The 24,127-nt window shown below is 30.4% G+C and overlaps 1 protein-coding gene across 1 annotated transcript in view; it reads right to left on the bottom strand.

The window, feature by feature from the left end:
- Nucleotides 1-24,127, bottom strand: part of LOC128171492 (uncharacterized) — a 61,451-nt gene that overhangs the window by 25,956 nt on the left and 11,368 nt on the right. The window contains exons 2-6 of the mRNA XM_052837259.1: nt 11,931-12,161; nt 9,511-9,765; nt 2,926-3,060; nt 2,078-2,209; nt 1,185-1,322 (exon numbers count right to left, since the gene is read on the bottom strand). Of these exons, the coding sequence (XP_052693219.1) occupies nt 1,185-1,322; nt 2,078-2,209; nt 2,926-3,060; nt 9,511-9,765; nt 11,931-12,161 (891 nt within the window). The remainder of the gene's footprint in view (nt 1-1,184; nt 1,323-2,077; nt 2,210-2,925; nt 3,061-9,510; nt 9,766-11,930; nt 12,162-24,127) is intronic.

Genomic DNA, 24,127 nt, shown 5'->3' with positions numbered 1-24,127 from the left:
ATTTAAAAAAATATTAACACAATTATAAAGAATATGGAGTTGAAATTGATAAAGGGGGTAAAATTATTTTTTTTCTTCGTTTGGCATATCTATTTTTTAACCTGCATAAAACCAACGTCTTTCAAAGTTTCAACGTTATCATCAGGATATTTTCATATCGCTTATAATGCAGACTCCCAGCAGATTTTATTTTAGCTGTTTATTAAAATCTGGCACGCAAGGGGGCGTCTCAATGATAAATCTTAAGATTTTTTCCATATTTTTGAATGAAAATCATATAATTAATGAGTCTAAAAAGCATATTTACTATACCTTCTAAAAGATTTATTATTTCATAATATTAGAAAGGAAACTCAGAAATTAATCCAAATCCAAATTGATATTTATTTGTGCTGTGTCTTGAACAGTAATCTTGCTTTTGTTCCTATAGTTGGTAAGAAATTATAAAATCGAAACATACAAAGATTTACTATTTATTTTTAAATTTACACTTTCAAAATTTTAAAATCAATTTTTAAATGTATCCGTTTCTAGTCCTAATTCTGTATATGTTATGGAAAAAAAATGACAATTACAAACTGTCAACCATCTCAAAAATCCATAAAACGAAATACAAATTCAAAGCAGAGCAACGTGGACCTCTAGAAAAATAGAGGTAGGATCAGGTGCCTAGGAGGAGTGAACATCCTCTGCTGACCGGTCACACCTGCCGTGTGCTTTTTGTCGTAATGTATTTGTATATCATATTAATTGTTTTATTTCAAATCATAATTACTACATACTGTGTCATATAAGATACGTTCGACAATTCAGTTAACATTTTTTTAACAAACCCCCCCCCCAAAAAAAAACAAAAAAACGATAAAAATAGTGTCAAAATTTAATGAAATGTTTTTAGAGTTTTTAAACATGTAACACCAACGTTGATCAATTTGTTATGCATAGTGCAATAATTACTTGTGAATATTGCATTTTCCTGCCGGTAATCTCTTGATTTGCGATTATTCGATTTAAGGATATTTTATACGATGTTAAACCATAGTAGTGATTTATTTTATCAAAAGTTATGTCTTTAATATATGATGTGATCAAAATATTCATTTATTTTTCAGATGGAATATGTTTGGTATCTTATCTTAACGGCAATATATGGCAATGGTTTTACGAACAAATAATTCACTTACTTTGGTTACAAAACTGTGAAGTGTACCCTGGTTTACATCCATTTAAACAGGTTCCGTTAATATGATGGCACTGTAAATTAACTGCACAGTTTCCGCAATGGCTTAAGCATCCGTCTCCAAACATATTGCCCGAACACTCTATAAAGTGTTGCAGTAACAATTATACCGCATAAAAATGAAAATGAAAATAAAATCTTGGTGACAAAGAAAAAACCCCCCAAATAATAACTATCTAAGCATAGGAACCACTTAGATTAATAATAGATACTCTCAAAATTATTTTGCAATGTATGAACATACAACAATTAGTAGGTTTTAAAATGTTTATGCTACCTTATAGATTATTGTGATAAATATGACATCATTCAAAACGATGGAGAAAAAAATATAAATTATATATTTGATTGGATAATAAGCTCTGAAAAATTGTTTGCTTATTTGTTGTGCAAAATGAAAGGTAAAAACTAAGTTTATAATGTTTGACGTACATGTGCAATGTACTTATTTTCTAAGCATTATTCTTTGTTTTCTTATCAAAACTAGTTTTAAAATAGGCATATTTCTATTTATCATTCAGTAATATATTTGTACAAGATAAATTGTCAATTTTACTAAAACGCGTAATAACACAATATTAAACAAACAAAGAAAAAAGAAAGAAAAAAACCATAAAAGTAAACTGTTATGCATAGTATGAAAAGTTTCATAATCAAATCAAAATCAGAGCGGTATGAAAACAAACACCTGTGTAGTTATTTCAATTTTAACTAAATTAGAATTGAATTCTATCAGATGAACAGAAATAATTACGTTGCTGACATTCGTTATCATACAGACCATTAAAATTGCTGAAACCCGTAAATGTGTCGTTGCAATGCACTGAGTTAGCCTACCTATTTTACAGTGGTCTCCCCTCCAGCCTGGATGACATCCTTTATCACACGACCCATTTACATTGTTGCAGCCTTTACATGTTTCTGGACACATCAAAGAACATTCTTGTCCAAAGTAACCAGCTGGACAATCTTGAAAAATATATTTTGATTTCAGTTTTTGATTAGTTTTTTATACCGTTTGATACATCTATTTTTAAGATAAATACTGTTATATACTACCTCATTAGAAATATTGATAACGTAATTTCATTTTATGCTTTTTGTCTATGCTAAACTTTTTTGTGCAAAATTTGGATCTTTTTTTACATTCACATGCAAGAGTAGTAAAAAGAAAATACAGATCTTTTAATAAATATTTAAAAAAATCATTTTTTTCTGATTTAAATTGACACTTTGATTGTGAAATGTATGGAAAAATATGTCTTTATTTACTTAATCGATGCATAACCGCGTAATAAGTATATCCCTATCATGTTTATTTTCTATGTATGTTTGATTGTTAACTGTAAATTCCTAATTGAACGCGAGGAATTAATATCCGCATAAAATCGTATGAAGCATCCTTCATGGATCTTAAAATCTCGTCATTATTATCTGAGAATTGAAAACAATAAGAAATAAGAAGAAAAACTGCACGCTCGCAGTTTTATATTCTTGCGATTTGATACAAACCGGCGAGATCGCGAAATTAAGTACTCACGTAAAATAACGAATTTACAGTATTAATATATAAAGTGCAACTAGATGATACCAAGACAAAGTTGTATATGCTATATCCTACTGAACACCCCTGCATGTTTAAAACATGAAATCAAATATTGTTTGTAATAAAATTAAATGAATACCTAGTTCACATTGGTGACCCTTGTATCCAGGTTTACAGCCCTGACAGGTGCCCGTCTCTATGTGACAATACTGACAGTTAACGTCTGGACAGGGAACAGAACAGTTAGGCCCAAAAAACCCAGTAAGAGCACATCCTTTAACAAATGCATGAACATGTCGATTAAAAATACATTCATATGGTTTACATGTATGTGGATGCACGTGTGTATTTTGCTAGAAAATTGTAAATGTAGCATTGTTTAAAAAGATGTCAAGAGGATTTTTTATTGAGAGGTCGGAGGACGTTTGTATTGATTTTTTAATCTGTATCAAACGTTGCGCAAATTTGTTAAGATTATATTGTAAATATAATACTGTGGTGACACCTGTGTGAAATAATGCATGTAGTGTTATACATTAACATGTTAACATCATTATCATGCACAATCTTATTTTGGAAGTCAATAGTTTGGTGGTAAGTTTTTTGTTTAAAAGCTCAAGTTATTTATAACGATTATATTAAGTTACTTAATACAGAGTATCTGCCGATAAACAAAACATCCGTATCCAATACACATATTACAAATAAAGATAAATGTGCCATGTGGTTAAATTTCGTGTTATCCTATCATAAAAAATGTAACACTGTATTAATTATCAGTTATTTAAATCATGAAAATGAACATGAACCTTTTTCAAAGGATTTTTTTAACAGAAAAATAACATTTTCTCAAAGACTTGCAGTTATCTCTTCATAAAAAGGAAGAACAATGATTTGAAAAAATTACCGACCAATAAGTCTTACTTATACAGATTATAAAATGATAGCATTTATTTTTGTTCGTAAATTGGAACCTCTATTTCAAATCGAATTGGTAATGAGCAGACAGCTTATATAAAAGGGCGATATATATGTAATAATGCCAGTTTTATCTTATATATTTTGAATCTTATGAACATTTTAACAAAGAGGGGATCCTGTCATTTTTAGACTTTGCAAAAGCTTTTAATTTTTTAATTCAGTAGAATCATTTGTTTTCGATATTTTATCTGAAAAAATAAAGAATAATGAAAATATACAAGGTTTTGAAGCTAACTTTATGGAAAAAGAAGTAAAAAATATACAACCTGCCGACAACATGACATTAACTCTAGAGAATATTGAATCACTTAAACATGCTTTTGAAACGATAAACAACTTTTGTAGTCTTGGGGATCTAAGATTAAAGGTTTTCTAGATTAAAAGAAACAAAACATAATATTAAAAGTGACGTAAATAGTTAATAAAAACTATGCCGATATTCTATAAACAAGCTTTCGCATGTTTTAACACATGCAAAGACTTACAAAACAAATTAAGCCCTGAAACATTTTTGAAGCAAATTATATGGACAAACCTGATGTTTTTATATAAAGGAAAAACAAAAGTCTTCAAACATGGCTTAAGATTAATATTTTGTTTGTTAAAGACTTATACTCTAAGGCTGGACATGAAAATCACCCGAGGAAATAGCAAACGTATTGATAAACAAAAAAACAACAACTGGTTTTGCGAATATAAAATAATTAAAACAATTTTCAAGAATTATGAAACAAGTTTGCCGATATATGAAACAAGTACAATTATATACCCCCTCGTACAATAAATAATCAACTAAAGATTTATATAATCATTTTATGAAGAAGAAATTTCAAATACCATACATGCAATCAAAATACAATAAAGAATTTGATATTCCAAAAGCGATTGGGAAAATATTGATTGGAGTAAAATCGTTTGGCTACAAGACAAAACGATTTCGGAATTTAATTACAAATTGTTTAATAATTTACTTTTAAATAATTATTTTGTAAGTAAAGTTAATAACAATTGTGATTATATGTGTAAAATATGTACAGAAAAAGTTTTTTTTTAAGTGTGTGAATGTATGATATACATACAAGACATATATAGAGCAATAATTTGGATTTTAATGTTAAATGGAAGGACATAGTTATTATTTTTTGGGAGTTGATTTTAATCAACTCTCCTATGCAGTTACTCTGACAAACAGAAAGTGAAACAGTGTTTGGACCAAAGCACAAATCATCGCTGCTGACAAGACTTTGTTCTTGAAATTAATTGCTAAATTTGAAACAATGTACGCTAAAGCATTTTATTTCAAGGAAACCTTTTTTATAAATACCTTGAAAATAGCCAGATTTTAAATGGTACTAACAATTTAGATATTTTTTGTAGTCGTATGTATTCTTACGCCAGAGTTCAATATAGTCTCGTTCAACTCGACGCTCTGCTGTCTCCGTAAATCTCCGACAAGCAGAGAGTCTCTCTTGCTTGTCGGAAATTAACGACGATAGCCGAGCGTTTCGTTGAACGAGACGAGAGTTTAAAATTGCTTGGATCCCTACATTTTCCAGAAATATATCTATCACTAATACATAGTTTGATTGAATTAATTAATTCTTTAATCTTTAAATCTTTAAATATTACTTAACATGATTCATATGGGATTTTATCAACATTCTTGTGTCGAAAAAGTCCAAAAATTCATATTATAAAAATGTGCGTAATTCAAATACAGATTAGAAACTACTTGCACTTGTCATGCAAAATAACATACCATTGAATTTAAAATTAATAAACATCGATAAAATCAACTACCGTCAGTTCTTGAGTACTTTGATTTCTCGGTAGAAATGAAACCAATGCCATGTATAATTTACTTTAATCTTTTGTTGCATTTAAAATTTACAAATAAAAGGTGTTTTGAAGACTAAAAAATGTGTTTGAACCATCAGAAGGAATTGTATGTAATTTGAAACTATGCATTCAGAAATACTTAGAAATTCTACACTATACTAGACATTCTTCATTCTTCAAAACGCTCTTGGATAAATTGTTGTTAATTTTATGTCGCCATGGGTTTATGATTTTTCACATAAATAGGGAGGGAAATGGAGACTCTGTGATGACCATACCTTGAATTTTTAAGCCCCCCCCCCTCTTTTCCCGTGACGTAATGAAACGATTCTATATACAATGGCATTCAGGTTTGCTCAGACGACTGACGAGAAAGGTACAAAATTAGAGAATAAGCCTATGAATTTTGAATTAATTGTTATATATTATCTTTTGTTGTTTACATATCAAACTTTAGGTCCTCGACAATACAAAACACTTATTAGATTTGTTACTGACTGTTTACAGAAATTTGTGGTGTTGGCAAAGTCCATAGAAGGCTCTCTCTCTCTCTCTCTCTCTCTCTCTCTCTCTCTCTCTCTCTCTATATATATATATATATATATATATATATATTACTACAAATATATTTGAATATTGTTCTTCTAACATGTAGTTTTGTAAAAAAAATATCTGTAAGAAAAAAAATTCCAAAGAAATTGCGGAGGACTTTTTACGAAAATAGTAAGAAAAAAAAGGACACAGCGCGCCATTCTTTTAAAAACAACGGCATTGCGAATGATCTGGGCAAAATTAAATTACGAATTAGGTATCATGTTGTAATTTTAATAAAACTGTTTGACCATAATCTCTACCTTTTTAATAACATTTCTTAAAATGAAAAAAAAAGAGATGCAGTGCGAACTTTCCCTTAGTATTCCTTGTATAAATATATAATGTCATGTTTTAATTGATTTTGAAATAACAACATTAACCTTACTTTACCAAAAAACAATCACAACAATCGCTATTGCAGGAATGAAATAAGTCGGTCGTATTTATATTCCGGTAAATGTGTGTTTTGGGTACAACTCAAATGTTAAACTGAGCGTTCAAAAAATATTTACGTTGTACAGTAAGGGGCACCGATGAACTAATTTATTTAAATAAAATAAAATAAAATTGATTTATATATGCCATTAAATTAACCAACTCACTGATAACTAGTAAACTAATTGTTTTCGAACAATTAGAGATCTTTCCACTTCCTTGTGTTTTATGTTTGAAATAAGATTGCTTAAATGGAATACAGTATTTTTTTTTTGGGGCTTGACCTTGACCTTTGACATTTATGTCATTTTGATCGGACAGGGTAGAAGCTTTAATACCAAGTGGTCCTATGTATCTATGATTATTGATTCAAAAGTTGTTTGTATTTTTATTGAATATATGAAACTTGCAGGGGCAGTAACTGTTAGAAAGTGACTTTGGGCTCTTTTGTTATGAATAGATTGAAGGAGCGTCTAAGTGTATTGAATACATTAGAAAATATTTCAAGTTGCTATCTCTAATGGTTTATGAGGACTAGTATTAACAAGCATTTTGCACAATAGGGGCTATAACTCTAAAATTGTTTCAAGGTAGGGGTCAAAGGGTTATATTTTGAAATATCTTAAGATATTCTACTACATCCATGTAAAAGTATTTCTCTACCACCCTAGAGAAAAGAGATATTTAAATCTCATTAATAAAGATATTTCCAAATGACCTTGACCTTTGACCTTTATGCCATCTTAATTGGCCAAGGTAGGCGCTTCAATTTCAACTGGTCCGATGTTTGTTCCAGGTATGGCAAAAAAGTTAGAAATGTTTTTATTGAATGTTGAAAAGTTTCAGGGGCGATAACTTTTAGAAGGAGGGGGGGGGGCTTAGATCTGTTCGGTATGATTAGACTGAATAACCCAGTGTTCTGTAGACATTGGTTAAATTTACAAGTCTCTATCTCTTATTGTTTCAGAGGAGTAGCGATAACAAGTATTTCGTACAATAGGGGCAATAACACAGTAGTTATTCAAAAATATAAGCCAAGGGGTCATATTTTAGAATGCCTAATGTCATTCTACATCGTGTAAAAGTTTTTCTCTACCACCTTAAACAAAAGAGATATAAAAACCTATTAATTAACAGATTTCCAAATGACCTTGACCTTTGACTTTTATGTCATTTTGTTCGGTAAAGGTAGTCGCTTTTATCCTAAGTGGTCCGAAGTCTCTATGATAGATAGTAAAAAAGGTTAGAAGTGATTTTATGGAAATTTCAATACTTTTTAATGGTTAATATCACAAAGAAAAAAATTGTTTCAATGTCTCTAAAAATAAAAAAAATTGCCGTGGATAAAAAGAGAAGAAAAAAAATAATACTTGTTCTCGAATAATTAGAGCTCTTTCCACCTCATTGTGTTTTATGTTTAGAATAAATTTGTTTCGATCGAATATTTTTTTTCTTTTCTTCATAAAAAGTGTCAAATGATAAAGTATGCAATTTTTATTGCTTGACCTTGACCTTTGACCATTATGTCATTTTAATCGGACAAGGTAAACGCTTCAATCCCAAGTGGTCCGATGTATCTATAATTATTGGTTCAACAGTTGTTAGTTTTTTTATTAAATGTTTAAAACTTTCAGGGGCGATAACTGCTAAAGAGGGACCTTGAATCCTTTTGGTATGAAGAAGATTGAAGAAGCCCATAAATGTACTGAATATATTGAAAAAGTTTCAAGTCTTTATCTCTAACGGTTTATGAGGGGTAGCGATAACAACCATTTCGTACAATAAGGGCATTAATTCAGTAATTATTTTACGGTAGGAGCCAAGGGGTTACATTTCAAAAGACGCTTCCATCCCAAGTGGTCCAAAGTCTCTATGATGAATAATAAAAAAGTTGGAAGTGATTTTTATTGAAATTCAAATACTTTAAGGGGCAATAACTACTAGAAGGGGGCCTCAGATCATTTTGGTATAAATAGTTTGAAGAACTCTCTAAGTGTACTGAAGACATTGGTAAAAGTTCCAGGTCTTTATCTTTTATGGTTTCAGAGGAGTAGCGATAACAAGCTTTTTTTTAAACAAGGGAAATATATTTGTAAGTTCTGGGAGCTATCATGCAAAGGGTCATTTGGTACCATATCTTTTAATGGTCAATAACATAAAGAAAAAAATGATCCCATATCTCTAGATATAAAAAAAACTGTCCCTGGAAAAAAAGAGAAGAAAAGAATAAACATAAAAAATACAAAAGGTCTTTAACCTGAAAGGTGGAAAGACCTAAAAAAATAATAAAAAAACATAAGAAATACAGAAGGTCTTTCACCTGAAGAGTGGAAAGACCGTAAAACATAAGAAATACGGTGGAAAGACCTAAATAATATGAAACATGTCATCTTCCCAAGTCAAGGATTTCTGATCTGCTCCGCTCTACATAAAGCCTTGACAAAATAGTCAGAGTTTGACAGGGTTAGAAACATCGCATGCTGGTTGATGTCATACAAGTTTGCATGATCCAAAGAGACACGTTGTTTCAATAGTGATGTTAATTTGGAAATGTTCAATGTTGAAACGTTGTCAAATAAATTTGAGACGGAAAAGTAAGTATTTGACTTACTGTTATCGGTTTTTAGTCCAAGTGAATATTTTCTACGAATTTGATTTTGTTCATTGGAGCAGCCATATTGCTACACTTTTTCGTTTTTTAACGCATTCTCTGATTGGTAAGAACAAGTGGTCACAGAAGTTTTAAAATGATATGGCGTAATCGTTTACCCGCATATATCTTGTCTTTTCTGTCAAGGGTTTGTGTAGATCGGATCAGCAACCCTTGAGAAGGTAAGATGGATGCATTTATAAGTAAGATATTATTTATTCTTACCGTAAACTTCTACTTCGCAAAGTTCGTTGTGTGCGTATTGACTAGCATTTGTTGGATAGGTAACATTTGATAACCTCTCGTTGTAGTAGATGACGTACTGTCCATGTACAAAACACTTGGTGTTAAAAACTGCTGGTATGGTCTCAAATGTAAAATTCATGTCCTTAAAACATTCTCTTCCTTGTAAACGATTTGTTGTATTGGAGATATATATCGAAAATCTAAGAAATCTTGCTTTGTATCCATTAGAAGGAACTGGAAATTAAACAATAGACCTGAGCAAGTTTAATGAGTTTCTCACTACATTAATTACACCGCCAGAATTATTACATAGAACAAATGTAAGAGGCCAATATTGCTACTAATCGTACTATGACAACCTTTGCTTCTTGATGACGCACAAAATGGACAGATAGTACGTTCTAAAGTATTTTTTGATAACGAAAAATAAAAACTAAATGTTGATTAAAGAATACTTTACCCAATTATTTTTTTTGGAGCATTTTAACAATTCCCATTTCAATGTTTTAAATTTTATCTCCTTAAACACAAATTTTGTCTGGGCGAATTCAAAAACTGACAAAACCATTTGCAAGTGAAGAAGGGCGGAAAAGAAAAAACCGGGCAAAAATTGCTATTCATTACTCTTTAAAAATGCTTTTTAAGTTGATACTGCTGATTCTTGCGATATCAAATTCTGCAGATGCGCTTTCCCGTAGATATTGAGAAGACGAATGCCATATGATGTATTTTCATCCAATAATCAAAGTACTGAAGAAGTGACGGGAGCTGATTTTGTCGATGTTTATTTATTTTAAAATCAATGATAAGTTATTTTGCATGACAAGTTCATGTAGTTTTTAATTTGAATTACGCACATTTTTATGATATGAATTTTTGGACTTTTTCGAAAGGAATGTCAGGAAACCCCCATATGAATCATGTTAAAAAATATTTAAAGATAAAATTAATTCAATCAAACTATGTATCAGTAATAGAAATATGTCTCGAAAATAGTATGGATCCAATATTGAACTCTAGTCTCGTTCAACCAAACGCTCGGCTGACAACGTAAATCTCCGATAAGGATTTACGGAGACAGCCGAGCGTCGAGTTGAACGAGACTATATTGAACTCTGGCGTATGAATACATTTGACTACAAAAAATATTTAAATTGTTCGTACCATTTAAAATCTGACAATTTTCAAGGTATTTATAAATAAGTTTCCTTGAAAAACAATGCTTTAGCATACTTTACATCGAATTTATCGATTATTTTCAAGAACTAAGTCTTGTCAGCAGCAATGATTTGTGCTGAGGTCCAAACACTGTTTCACTTTCGGTTTGTCTGAGTAACTGCATAGGAGGGTTGATTAAAATCAACTCCCAAAAACGGCAGGATTTTAGAAATAGATAATATATTACTTTTTTATGTCCAGCATTCCGTATGTACCAAGTTTTATGTAGGTTGATGTTTTGATTTAAAAACATTGAGTTGTTGAAATGACTTTTATGCTTATTATTGTTATAAAGCTCAAGATATTAAAATCCTAATACTATATTAAGTGTGACCGAAGCGGCGCATATTAATATAAAAATAATAACAGCAACAATATTCTAAATGGATGCGCTGTCAGCTAATGCAGAACTATTGAGCTGAATTTAATGAATTTAACACAACTAGAAAGTTGAAATCTAAACAGACTACATAAAATACGATAGGAAAATACATGCGATGGCTAATGATATTATTCACTGTGTAGCAATATTCGTAAAAACTGGTTTTAATGTGAGTTAGATCGCAAAAATATGCAACTGGGAAAAACCATGATGCAAGGAGGATTTTCCATTTTATGAATAGTAATTCCTTTTCTATTAGGTTTGTTTGGTATCATTTGAAAGTAATAAAGAGAACACTAAAATTATCAAACACAGAGATTTGAGCAATCTCGTACAATATTAACAGGCTTTGGTTTATCTTTAAATTTACTTTTTTTGATATTAATTATTTTTTATATCATGTTATATAAAACCCGAACTTAAAGCCATTATAATTTTTAAGTATTATTTTAGATTTAGTTGAAAAAAAAAATCAATTTATTAAAGATGCAACGTGTGATCCATTCAACTTTATGTTAGTAAAGGAAAAAGATAATAAATGAATTTAAATTGATGCAGATTTTTTTGGTATTTAATTCATTATGTTTTTATTCAATATTCCATATGTTGTGCTTTTTTAAGTTTACATATTCGATAAAATGTGCTGTTGTTGGTAGATTGACTTCTGTAAGCTTAGAAATTGAAAAAAAATATATAGAATATATGTTTACTGTTTCTTGTATTCATATATTGGTTACTCCTATCTGAAAATTATAAGGATAGTATACATGCGGTATATGAAGAGAAAAAAGATACTTACACCATGGGCTATTGTCTGTCCTGTAATAGATAGTGATGTCATGGATGCTGTGAATACTAGTCAGGTTTACCCACCAAATGGCGGTTCTATGTCCATCTTCTGATACAACACATTGACCCCCATCAAACCTCAGGTTTGATTTAAGTCCGTCTACAGCATTGCTGGCGTCATATGTATCACCTTTTAGGTATGGGTGTGATTGATGTGCTGGTTTGTTCAGTGCAAGGTTTACTGTAAGTAAAGATTCACATGTAAAGTAATAAAAATACATTTCTTTTCACAGGATGAATGACCATCTATAAGTCCTCCTTAAAAAGAGCTTAAAGGTGTTTAAAGGTAGCTTAAAGACGATCTTTAAGCCACCTTTAAGCTATATGTGTTGCTTAAAGGTGGCTTAAAGAAAGCGTAAAGATGGCTTAAAGGCAGCTTAAAGACTATCTTTGAGCCACCTTTAAGCCACCTTTAAGGACAACTTATAGGTCCTTAATGTCCAAACTTCTTTAAGCCACCTTTAAGCCACCTTTAAGCCACCTTTAAGCTACCTTTAAGCCACCTTTAAGCCATCAAAAAAAATTTAATTCAATATTGTGCTTAATTTCCAACAAAATGTATTAACTTTATGAAAGAAAAGGTATTAAAACGGTTTTTGTTCCAGAAAGAAAAATGGAAAAAAAACACAAAAAAAAAACCCGGCCACGGCGAGAATTGAACCTGGGACCCTTAGTTTACTAGCATCACCACACTTCCTCTGCGCCACGGCAACTTACATATATATGAGCGTTTTTATATCCTATATATCAGTGGATATTGAATCACTGTATTGAATGTGTTTACTTGTAAAGATTTTGACAAACCATTCAGTTTGTAACAATCAATTATATCTAATTTATAAATTACATGCATGCATGTATTTAGAATGAAATACGGAACTTGGTCTTCAGTGAACAAAAATTTATTATACCTAAGTGGAAACCGTTAGGTTCACTATAGTAGGCTTTCTAAAATCTTAGTTAATAAATTTCAACCGAGTATATATACGTTCATCAAATTTATACAGTAGCAATAAAAATGTAAGAAAGAAAATGAAATCATTTCTTTTATTAAATGCATTGATACTATTAGGGTATTTGTTCAATTTCCCGCAATTTCCCGGTTTTCATGATCGCGGCGCCGTTCCAATATGTTTAAATATTTACATGTAATTGTATGTACATTATTTTTAAACTATCAATTCTATAACAAACAAAATTACCAATTACCGGTGACGTATTTACTGCATGTGGCAATTGCAAATGACTTGTACATACAATTGTATGATGTGCCAGGCCGGGTATATTTGACATATTTACACTTATACATATATTTAAATAATCAACCCCTATTTATGATCACCGGTACATTAATTAATTAGCCTCAAGATTTTATTCTTACATACATGTATCGTTAATTTGTAGACGTAACATTTTTGAAAACCAGAGCTAGGAAATAATACTTTGAAAATGAATTACAAATGTAAATTAACTTTTATTCACTATACTTATCGTATACTCGTACATACTAAGATTCAACGCCTTTAGAAACCCTGACGTGCACCTGACACACCTGTTGTGTATATCTTGTATATTCTGTGTTAGTTCCAGGGGTTTTCTTAAGTTGGACAAACAATAGACTTTAATTAGATATACACAAGCATGCACCTGGGCACACGACAAAACTGTTGTGTATATCTTGTATATTCTGTGTTAGTCCCAGGGGTTTTCTAAAGTTGGACAAACAATAGACTCTAATTAGATATACACAAACGAACAAAACTATGTCTAGACAAAAAAAGCAGTAATATCCTGCCCGTTATAACAAAGGCAGTTGAGAGTCTTTTCATCTTTAACATGTATCTAGCAGATCTAGAGTTAAAAATAATGAAAATTGAAAATAAAATACAAACCTTAAACCGATTATCAAATTAAACCATGCATTTTTGGTTCATTATCTTTATTTTGTTTAATAACCTGAAACTCTGAGAGAGAGAGAGAGAGAGAGAGAGAGAGAGAGAGAGAGAGAGAGAGAGAGAGAGAGATTTTTCACCGATTAATTTATAATAGGAAACAAACATACTATAATTAGTTTTATGCATATATTAAGATACAGAGACTCCGCTCACCCCTTCAATAATTTTGAAACCCCCAAAAAATTATAAAGAATTTTATAACGGCAATCTGTGTCCATCGGAGCGGTGGTGATGATAGCGATCTGCGTTTAATGGAGCTACGATTAAAACCGCCTGGAACACCCCCCCCCCCTTCCTTGGAAATTATATTATCACTCGGATGACCCCCTCCCATCCCTATAAAAGAGCTTTTGCATTTAATATATGTTTCTATTGTTCAGCTTGATCAATATTGACTTAAAGGCCACTTAAAGACAGTGTAAAGGCAGTGTAAAGAGAGTGTAAATGCCACTTAAAGATGCTTAAAGGTGGCTTAAAGGTGGTTTAAAGGTAGCTTAAAGAAGTTTGGACATTAAGGACCTATAAGCACTTGCTTAAAGGTGACTTAAAGGCGGCTTAAAGGTTTTATAGCCTTTAAGCTCCTTTAAGTCACCTTTAAGCCACCTTTAAGGACTTGCTTAAAGATGGTTTTTTGCCCTGTGTTTTAAATCGACGCTTTATTAAAAAAACAGTTTGTGCAATGTTTGATAAATAGGGTGTTTTTTTTTTTTACTTTCAAGTTATTGAACTTAAAATTCTTTTTGTTCCCATGTTTATGCACACTGTTTGGATGTACAATATAAAGTTTCGGTTTTTACTTCCAACAGTATTAATTACTAATAATCATATATTGCACTTAACATACTAGTAACGACATAGACTTTTTTCTTATAGATAATCAATTTGTCAAAAAACTGTAGCACGCTATATTGTGTTTGCTTTTATTTTTTAAAAATTGTATTCCTTTTCAACAAAACAATTTTTTCTTTTTTCCTTTCTGGAAAATTGTGTTTCGTGCAACATTACATTTGTGAAATCAGACACTTATTCGTCAAATTGAAGTTTTTAGATTCGTAAATATTCACAATAACATGGGTTGCACCAAAACTGAATCATTTTTATCTGTCAAACTGTTGAGAATATAAACCTACTCAAATATTTTTGCACTTAATAGTTTATGTGAATTTGTTTAAAGTTTAAGACTATCGTCACAACTACAGATAAAACATATAGGTTATTTAAATCCTACATTGAAATATCTAAAATATCACTGAAAAATTATCCGTTGCAATGCAATGTAAATTCGGAGTTGGACATTTGATGTTACGTTTTAATGATAAGTTTAATTCAAAGGATGAAAAGCGTTGTCGCACCATACAAACATCTAATAATACATGTTTATAAATGAATTATAAAAGCGTAAAAAAGCATAAACACACCATTAACATTGTTTGCAGCTTTTAAGGAATCTTGTTTTCTCCCTCAGAATAGTATTTTGTAAATTTCTTAGAATAACCTCTTTATAGAGAGATTCATTTCAATCTGTTTCTATGAAGGTTTGAATGTTGAAATATGCTCATAGGTAAATAATAAAATCTATATGTTATATATAAGACACTTAACTATGTAACTGAAATAAAAATAAAATGCATTCCCGCTCGTTTGTGTCATGCTTAGTTCTGTCAGAATCATTTTTCTTTCTTTTTTTTTAAATTTCTTAAAATGCTCTCTCCCATTGTAATCAAAGAAAAATATCAAAATATATCGAGATAAGTTTTCTAAAGGTTCTTTGGGCTGAAATAATCGCAATGTGTAACAATAATTAAGGTTCAATACCAGTGAATGATTGCCCAATGTGCACCATATTATATCAACATATCTGTAAGTTCAATTTTTTCACTGTCAATGTGTATTTTCAAAGTTTCAAAGGCAGATCTAAGATCTATCCCGAAAAAACAAATGACCTCCACAACATTGTCTCAATCTACCCCTGGGGATCATACGTCAACAAACTTCAATCTACTGAGAATGTTTTCTCAAAGGTTTTAGACTTCCCGTCCAAAAAGAGCTTAAAACGAAGATTTTGAAAAATAAGTTTTCAATTATTTTAAATTATCCCCCTATAAAGAAGGCAATGTACTTCATTAGAACAAATTTAAGCCCCTTCACTCGAGTACGTTTTGTGCTAAGTTTGGTTGAAATTTCTACACGTGTCTTGTAGGTTTAGAATTACCACAGTGACTGTTATAATTGATCAAACAAGATTAATTAAGTGTGAGCATATGTTATAAGAAGATTTGTTTCTATTTCTTGAATTTTCAAAATTCACCGAATAGATATATTCTGATGTGGACAATAAATTCTTTTTTTTTTCGCCCTAACTACTTTAATGGAAGTTAAGATTCATCAAACGCAGCATTGTTAAGGTGTACTACAAAAACATTAACAGATTTAAACGTTCAGAAAACAACGAATGTATTATTTCAAAATGTTTATTTTCATCTTTTTTATTATGAAATAAATGTGATGTGATATTAAGGTATCCCACTCCTCAATGTTGTTATACCAAGATTTTCTTGAGAAGTATATCATTGAAATCTGTAGACAAAACAAACTTAAAAAATACAAAGATAATGGGGGATAAGTATCCATCCCTCTGAGTTATGGCCCATTTAATTTGACCTTTTTTCACCTAAAATGCAATTTCATCCTGATTAGGATTTGTTGTCAGTATTTTTGATTAAGCAAACTTATTTCTTCAAATATTGTTTTTAATTATGCACAATGGTCACACTGAATAGAGGGATTACGACAAAAATTTGAACAAAGCTGCATAAATTTTTGTGTGACCTTTTTGCACTTAAAATAGACAATTTCTATAATAGTTACAATTTGATTTAAAATAAAAACTTTTTGAATATCAAGAATTTTATAAGATTAATCCAGTTTGTCTAAAAATGTATTCAGTATCATTTTGACATAATATAACATGGGGGTAAGTGATGTCAAATTTTAGATATAGGGCTTCAATGGTAAAATTCTCGCAAAATTTGGTTAAAAAAAATTCAGACTTCTATATATACATGCATGATTTTATGCTAAACGGCAATCACATTCTCAAGATTTGATTTTGTACAAGTCACATAGAACCTATAAAATATTTTACAAACCTATCAAATGTTAAAAATGTGAATAATGAATAAAGTATAATAAAAAGAAAAGTATATTGAAAATTCATAAAAATTGCTTGTTTCTGTCATTTTCGTCTAAAATACCTTCCGCACGAAAAAATAGTTCCCCAAAAACTTGTTTGTTTCTTGAATTCAATTGGATTTTCTTTATGAATGTTGTGTAATTATGAAATAATAATCTATCTGTGATGATTAAATAAATAAAATCATATTCATTTTAAATATAATGATCATCTGCGCAATGAAATCAAAACATGAGGAGTGAAATACCTTAAATGAAACAGCATTGTAAATGCTATTTGGTATAAGACTTATTGTAGTCTCCTGAATTGAAAGTCACGTGATATGTGTTGATAATTCTACCAGATGGAAGTCTTACTCAGATTTCAATATCGCTAGGGCATACCCTTATCTGAATAATAAAATACGACTAACAGGGTCAATGAAAAAATACGATACATACATTTTTTCATAAAAGTCATAACTCAAAGATTTATGTACGCATCGACAAATATAAAATTGATATAAGAAGTTTCATTCCATTTGTTGAAAAGGTATTTTTACCGTATAGCGGGCTATTTTGGCGAGACACAAATTTGGGTGGTTTAAGCCTACAAGGTATACACGTATCATTAATTTTGGCGGATATATTTTTGGTGAATCCCTTTCTCTTTAATAAAAAAAAATGCGGTCAGTTCAGTTTATATAGCTTAAAACTTAGTGAAAAGTATGCATAATATTAGTCATCAGTTCCAGGCAGTCATATTTGAAGTCTGATCCTGGCTTTTAACACTTCAATCCTTTCAAAAACTAGATAGTGCTCAATATATGCATGACAAAAAAATATCTTTTTAACAAACAATTTTAATTTCATTGTAAGTGAAGAAACCGTTAATCAGACAATTATCTGAACCTAAGTCAATAATGGATCACGTGTATCCTTAAACTTAAACAAGCACCCTGTCACTTGTACACTTAAACACATTCGAACAGGGAAAAGTGAAATGGAGTTTAAACAATTAACTTCGTATTTAAAGCAATGTTAAGCTTTTAACTATTTACATTAGTTTTGGATTAATTAATATAAAATGAGCATTTGAATCTGTAAGACGTTTTATCATGCTCACAAATTAAAACAGATGATGAAAATTTAATACAAAAACGACATGGTTGTCATAAAAATCTACATAAAAGTAGTACTTAATTTTTTGTTGAATTTATCAAAAGTCACCAAAATATGCCAAAATTATATTCCTGCAAAAAGCCGATTATAAATCATGTTTTTATAACCACTATGCAAGGTAACGTTTAATAATATCGACAAGATGACGTACGCACAGTTAAAAGAAGTACCCAAAGAGTCTTCTGGCTTTTCAGGAAAAAAACAAAAACAAATGTGCAATATATCACTTGACATTTGTTCACATTTGTTCGAAAATCACAACTAAAGTTAGATGTAAAGTAAAGTAAAGATATATTCATTTGCTTACCGCATTTTCGTTTGTCTACAGTAAAAATAAACCCTGACCGTATAATGACGCTATTCATTCCTTTCAACAAACTATTTACATATATCCTACTCTCTTTCAGGATGTTTGATGTTTAAATACAATTACCATCAGCCCTTTAAAATATTACAGGTAAAAACACACATGAACAAATTTAGATTTTTACCACCATGGTTCATTTTCACAGTATGTTTCGGTTTTTTCTGACTTAAAAGGAGGGGCTATCAATGATGTCAAAAAGCCTGGACTTAAATTCATCATAGGGGATGGTTGTGTAAAGTGAAGAAGAGTCGAAAGCTTTGACGCTATTCATGTTGTGTAAAATGTTACATACTGAGAAATAGGAAGTGAATAAAACATATCTGGGGTGATCTGTTAAAAGGGGAGGGGTGTGTTCTACTGCTACGCAAATAGATACAATGTATAATCATCGAGAAAAGCACACCACAACAAGTTGATACAAGAGATGTATCAATTTTCTTCTCTAATAGCTACTGTCGTTGAACAAGGAATCGTGTATGTAATCAAAATACAAATATAGAAATAACCCAACTATCACACATAAAGAAAAATATAAAACTATGAATATTGATATCTAGCATAGTTCTAAGAGGAGAGATATTGTCCATTTAATAGTCTTTGACCTTGTACGACAATATCATTTGACAATACAATTTTTTTTCTTTGGATTAAAGATGACGACCCCTTAAATTGTCACAGGTTGCAGCCATAATATGTGTTCAAAATTGGTTTAGAAACATGTTCAATACGTTTTGGTTTTTTTAAGAATAATATAGTAATGTCTTTGTCTATAGACATTACAGATGAATATCATTGTGTACCTATTTTTAGATACATTAATTATTATATAACGTAATTCATACATGTGTAATGGATTAATGTAAAGAGTTGTTCCCCTTTAGCGCAACTTGCTCCTATTGTAATATTTTTATGCCGTATATTTATATTGTTGTTATCCATTTGTTTACCATCTATCTCAATAAATACTGGAGATGCCCAGAACCCGAACAGGCGTTGTTTGATTTCTTCAACATTCAACAAATATACCCCTTGGTTACACTTATATTTATAAATAACATTTAGAATATATAATTTTCATTTTCAACTTTTGCATAACATAGATGATAACAAAGCACCGTCCTCGTTTGATCAGTTGCATACGGATGGACATGGAAGTGACATATCATTTGAGTGTATATGCATAACCGATCCTTTTTCTTTTACAAAAGATCAGTCCAATTATTAGCCCCCACCCCGACCCGACTTCCATCCTGGAAAAAAAATCAAATTCGACTTTACATGTTTAAACTCATTCGTATTATAAACCAAAGTTCGTCTTCTTAAATCAGTTCTAGTGATTCTGGTTATGTTTTGACTATTTAGGAGAATTAAAGAAAATTGGTTGATCTGATAAAATTGATTTTTATTTTTTTTTCCAACGTTTAGTTTGTTAGAGCATTAATAGCTTTAAATAAATCTTAATTGAAACAGATAAATCAAATAAAGCATCGAACAACACAATTCATGTAAAAAAAAAACACGACAAAAAATCCAACAAAGACTGAAGAAAATAAACATTACACAGTAGTAGCATTTTTCCATGAAGCAAAACTACAGAAATGCAAAAACAACATAGATGCACCCTCAAACGACAGGAAGAGTCTGTCAATGATAAAATAATTCTAAATAATTATCTGTTTAATTTTACATATTGGCTGAATTAATAAATGTCAATTATAACGGATCTGTCAAAATCTTAATTTGCACCATGGAAATGATATTATAATTGAATATTATGAATTCATGTATTATACATATTTGAAAATAAATGATCATTTACACAAAGCTTTCTTTGAAACTCACTTTGGGAGTGATCATATAAGGATAATAACTAATCTCTCTCTCTCTCTCTCTCTCTCTCTCTCTCTCTCTCTCTCTCTCTCTCTCTCTCGTCTGCCATTTGGTTTCGAGTGCATACATTGTATTGACAAGCAGCATAGCAGCATGTCGTTACAGTAATGTATCGTGTATTTATTTTACTGACCCCCCTCCGCCCCTGGGATTCTGGGATATCAACAAAACCGTTATCAAAACTAAAATTAGAGGGACAATATAATAGCTAGAAATGCAACTTTTTCTTGTTACTTTGTAATGCTTGGGTTGATTTGGTAGAGAGAAATAGAATAGGGGAATACGTGAAATAAGAAAATATAATTATATATATCCATGTATCAGTCATTTTTAATATTTCGATTAAATTACACTTGTGTGTACATTAAACATACAACACACCTGTCGACAAATATTTGTGTCTTATACGTTAAGTTTAAAACCAGATTTATCATCTAAAAATATACTTTTAGCCAATATATATTGCAAAATCGAGGCATACATATTGTGTAACTTATATGTAAAACGCTTTATTAATTGATAATTAAATACAATAATGACACTTATTGGAAGTTACGGTACGGGTCGACTTTTGATGCAACACATATAACTATGTTAAAATACACGTTACAAAATCATGTACGACATGCACGAAGGGATCGCATTTTGATTGCGCTTATCTATAAATAGTTCCTTTTTATCAATTTCATGTTTTTTCGTCAAAATTAATACTATTAGGACAGCAGTGGTTACCAAAAAACACTGTATGACAACTAACAAAATCAAAGAAAGCGACACATTACTAAACGCAAAATTTAATCTAAAAGCGGACAAAAAAAATCAACCAATTTAAAAAGGAAAACACTACGCAGAAAGAGATAAAAATAGAAAGGTTAGAAACACTTGCTCTTGACAGAGTATGCTGATATCGTTCACTGACCTGGGATTTGTCAATGATCTCTTGTCACAACAGTTCAGTTTCTGCACATTGGCTGAATGAATTAATGACAACAGTTGACCAGTGAATGATGTCATTAATATATGGTTGTCGTACCTTATAAAAAAGTCTCTTTTGTTCAAATATTAACATCAAATATCATGTTAACATGTCATATAGGAATCGTAAAAAAAGATGCTTCTTTAAACACACGTTATTTAAAATCAGTGTCGATGCTCATAGTTTTATCTACAGCACATTAATGAAAAAAGGCGTTTTTACATATCTGCATGACTCTCTGCAGTTTATTCTCTGCATAGGGAATTTATTAATGTTTACTCTTTTCTCTAATATCTAGAAAAAAAAATCAAAGACAAAACCAAACAAAACACTTACTCACAGTAAGCATGAGGTAAGGTAACGAGTCCAAGACACACACAGTGAGGCTATTCTTGCACGTACTTGCCTAACAGGAAGTATATTAAACATAATACGGGATAATTACATGTTAGGAAGTAATTAGAACTGTTTGGAAGTAGTTAACCATTTCAGGCGCCATGCATACAGGCTCTTTATCAGATAAGTATCAGGTTTTATTTGCTGCATGTAATCGCTTACACAGGGATTACGTTTCACATTTCTGAATCGCTGTGTGATAGTTAGCCGAAGCACGGTAACATAAGGAAATTATTTTTGAACACGACACCTTCGTTATGTAATTGTTAATAAGAATTAAATACTCTTATAAAAAATACGAGAAAACCTAGGGTAGACTTTAATACATTAATTGTGTGTTGGTATTTTGTTTTTCAATTGTTAATAACCAAATTGCTCATTTGAACAATTACAGAGGAACTTCTGTTAAAATATACATTTTTAAGATTATGATTACACGTAATTCTGTCAAATCAAACTAGAAGTTTTTATTGCCGAGAACTATTATATTTAGTTTATTTATATTTTTAAGACAAAAAGACGATGAAATGGTGTAATATCGTTCATGTTTGTCTAAAACGTTGCCTTTAATTTGCTGTCTGTAGCTTTCAAAAGTGTTGGAATAAATATTTTTGAACACGACACGTTCGTAATACAGATTGTTAATAAAAGGCTGTCCAAGCTGAACATTTCATTATTTGGATGGTCTAAAATACATTTAAATTATTTTAAGGTTTTCAGTATTTCATGAATACGTAAATTTGAGAATAAAGATTCAAAATGTGTTAATCACTGATTAAGGAATAATAATCAATGCGGTTTAAAACTGAATGTCTTTTTCAAATTCAATGTATTTGTGTGTTTTCAATAAGTATTAACAAAAATTTTCTTCTTAAACTGGTAATAAACTTTGTTATAATAAATATTGAAGCGGTATTAGCTTAAATAAAGAAGTTTTTTTTTTTAATTTTTTAAATTGTGCGAAAAGGTCAAATCCAATGTATCATTGGTACTACTGAATTTGACGGGTTTTTGTTGTTGATTTTTTAAACAAAACAATTATAACAGTTGCATAATGTACAAATGCACATAAATATATTAAATCATTTCTTCTCAGTAGTAACATTTGAATTCATATTATCTCTATATTAAACTAAGACCACAATGGATCTAGCAGAAAAGTCAGACATCACAACAACAACAACAACAACAACAACCCCCCCCTTATTTTTGGATCCCCCATACTAATCCATCTTATAATCCATGTATGATGAGCAGCTAAAATATACATGGGACAGTATGCTTTGAAAGAACCCCTCCCCTTTAAACCCTATTCCCAAATCAAATCCATGGTCATATAAGAATCAGTATGCCTCTTTTAAACTGTATTATCCTCTTTTTAAAAATGTATTTCTAAATTACTCAGCTGACTAACTTTCAAGCATGTTGTACATATTTGAATAAATAAGCAGTGCAAAAGAGTGAAAAAATACATTTCATTTACATGTATCAATGCTATGTTTGGACAATTCAATTGGACAGTGCTATTTAATAATATTGCTAATGCTAAGTGATGTCAGTACATGTATTTGCATGTTTACAGTGGATACTGTTGTACTAATTAATATATTTAAGTATATTTAGTTATTTACTCAAGATATTGAAATCCCTTAACATACAAATTAACTAGGCTAGTATAAGTTACTTTCATAGTATGACAAACAACCATAAAAGATGAAGATATCAAACTAATAATGACATTAAAATTAAATTAGTTATCTAAGAAAGTGTGGAAATTTGGAAAACATAAACAGAGAATAAACCCATGCAAGATAACAATTTAAGAATTTAATGAGCATTAAAATGCTAAATGATAACATATACATACAGTGCATGAAGACAAGTTCATTCAATCTCTCTCTCTCTCTCTCTCTCTCTCATTTTAGTCTTGTTTGCATCGTTTATTCATTGAAGAAAAATGTGCTGATGATTAAATTGATAAAAACAAATTCCAAGTGATATATTCTGGAAATTCAACCACTACTTAGGAAAACATTGGTTAATTTAAATGAATGTGGCAATTTACATAATGACTTGCAAATCTAGTTACATTGTAGTTTCTCTGCCATCTAAATATATCCTTTCAAATTACTGGAAAAAACCTTCTGTATACAAATAAATACAATTATTAAGTGTTCAAAATTTTAAAGAACTGTGTAATTTGGGGAAGT

The sequence above is a fragment of the Crassostrea angulata genome, chromosome 2, assembly GCF_025612915.1.
Source record: "Crassostrea angulata isolate pt1a10 chromosome 2, ASM2561291v2, whole genome shotgun sequence".
NCBI lineage: Eukaryota > Metazoa > Mollusca > Bivalvia > Ostreida > Ostreidae > Magallana > Magallana angulata.
The sequence above is the reverse complement of the archived record's forward strand: the minus strand, read 5'-3'. Positions and strand labels throughout refer to the sequence as shown.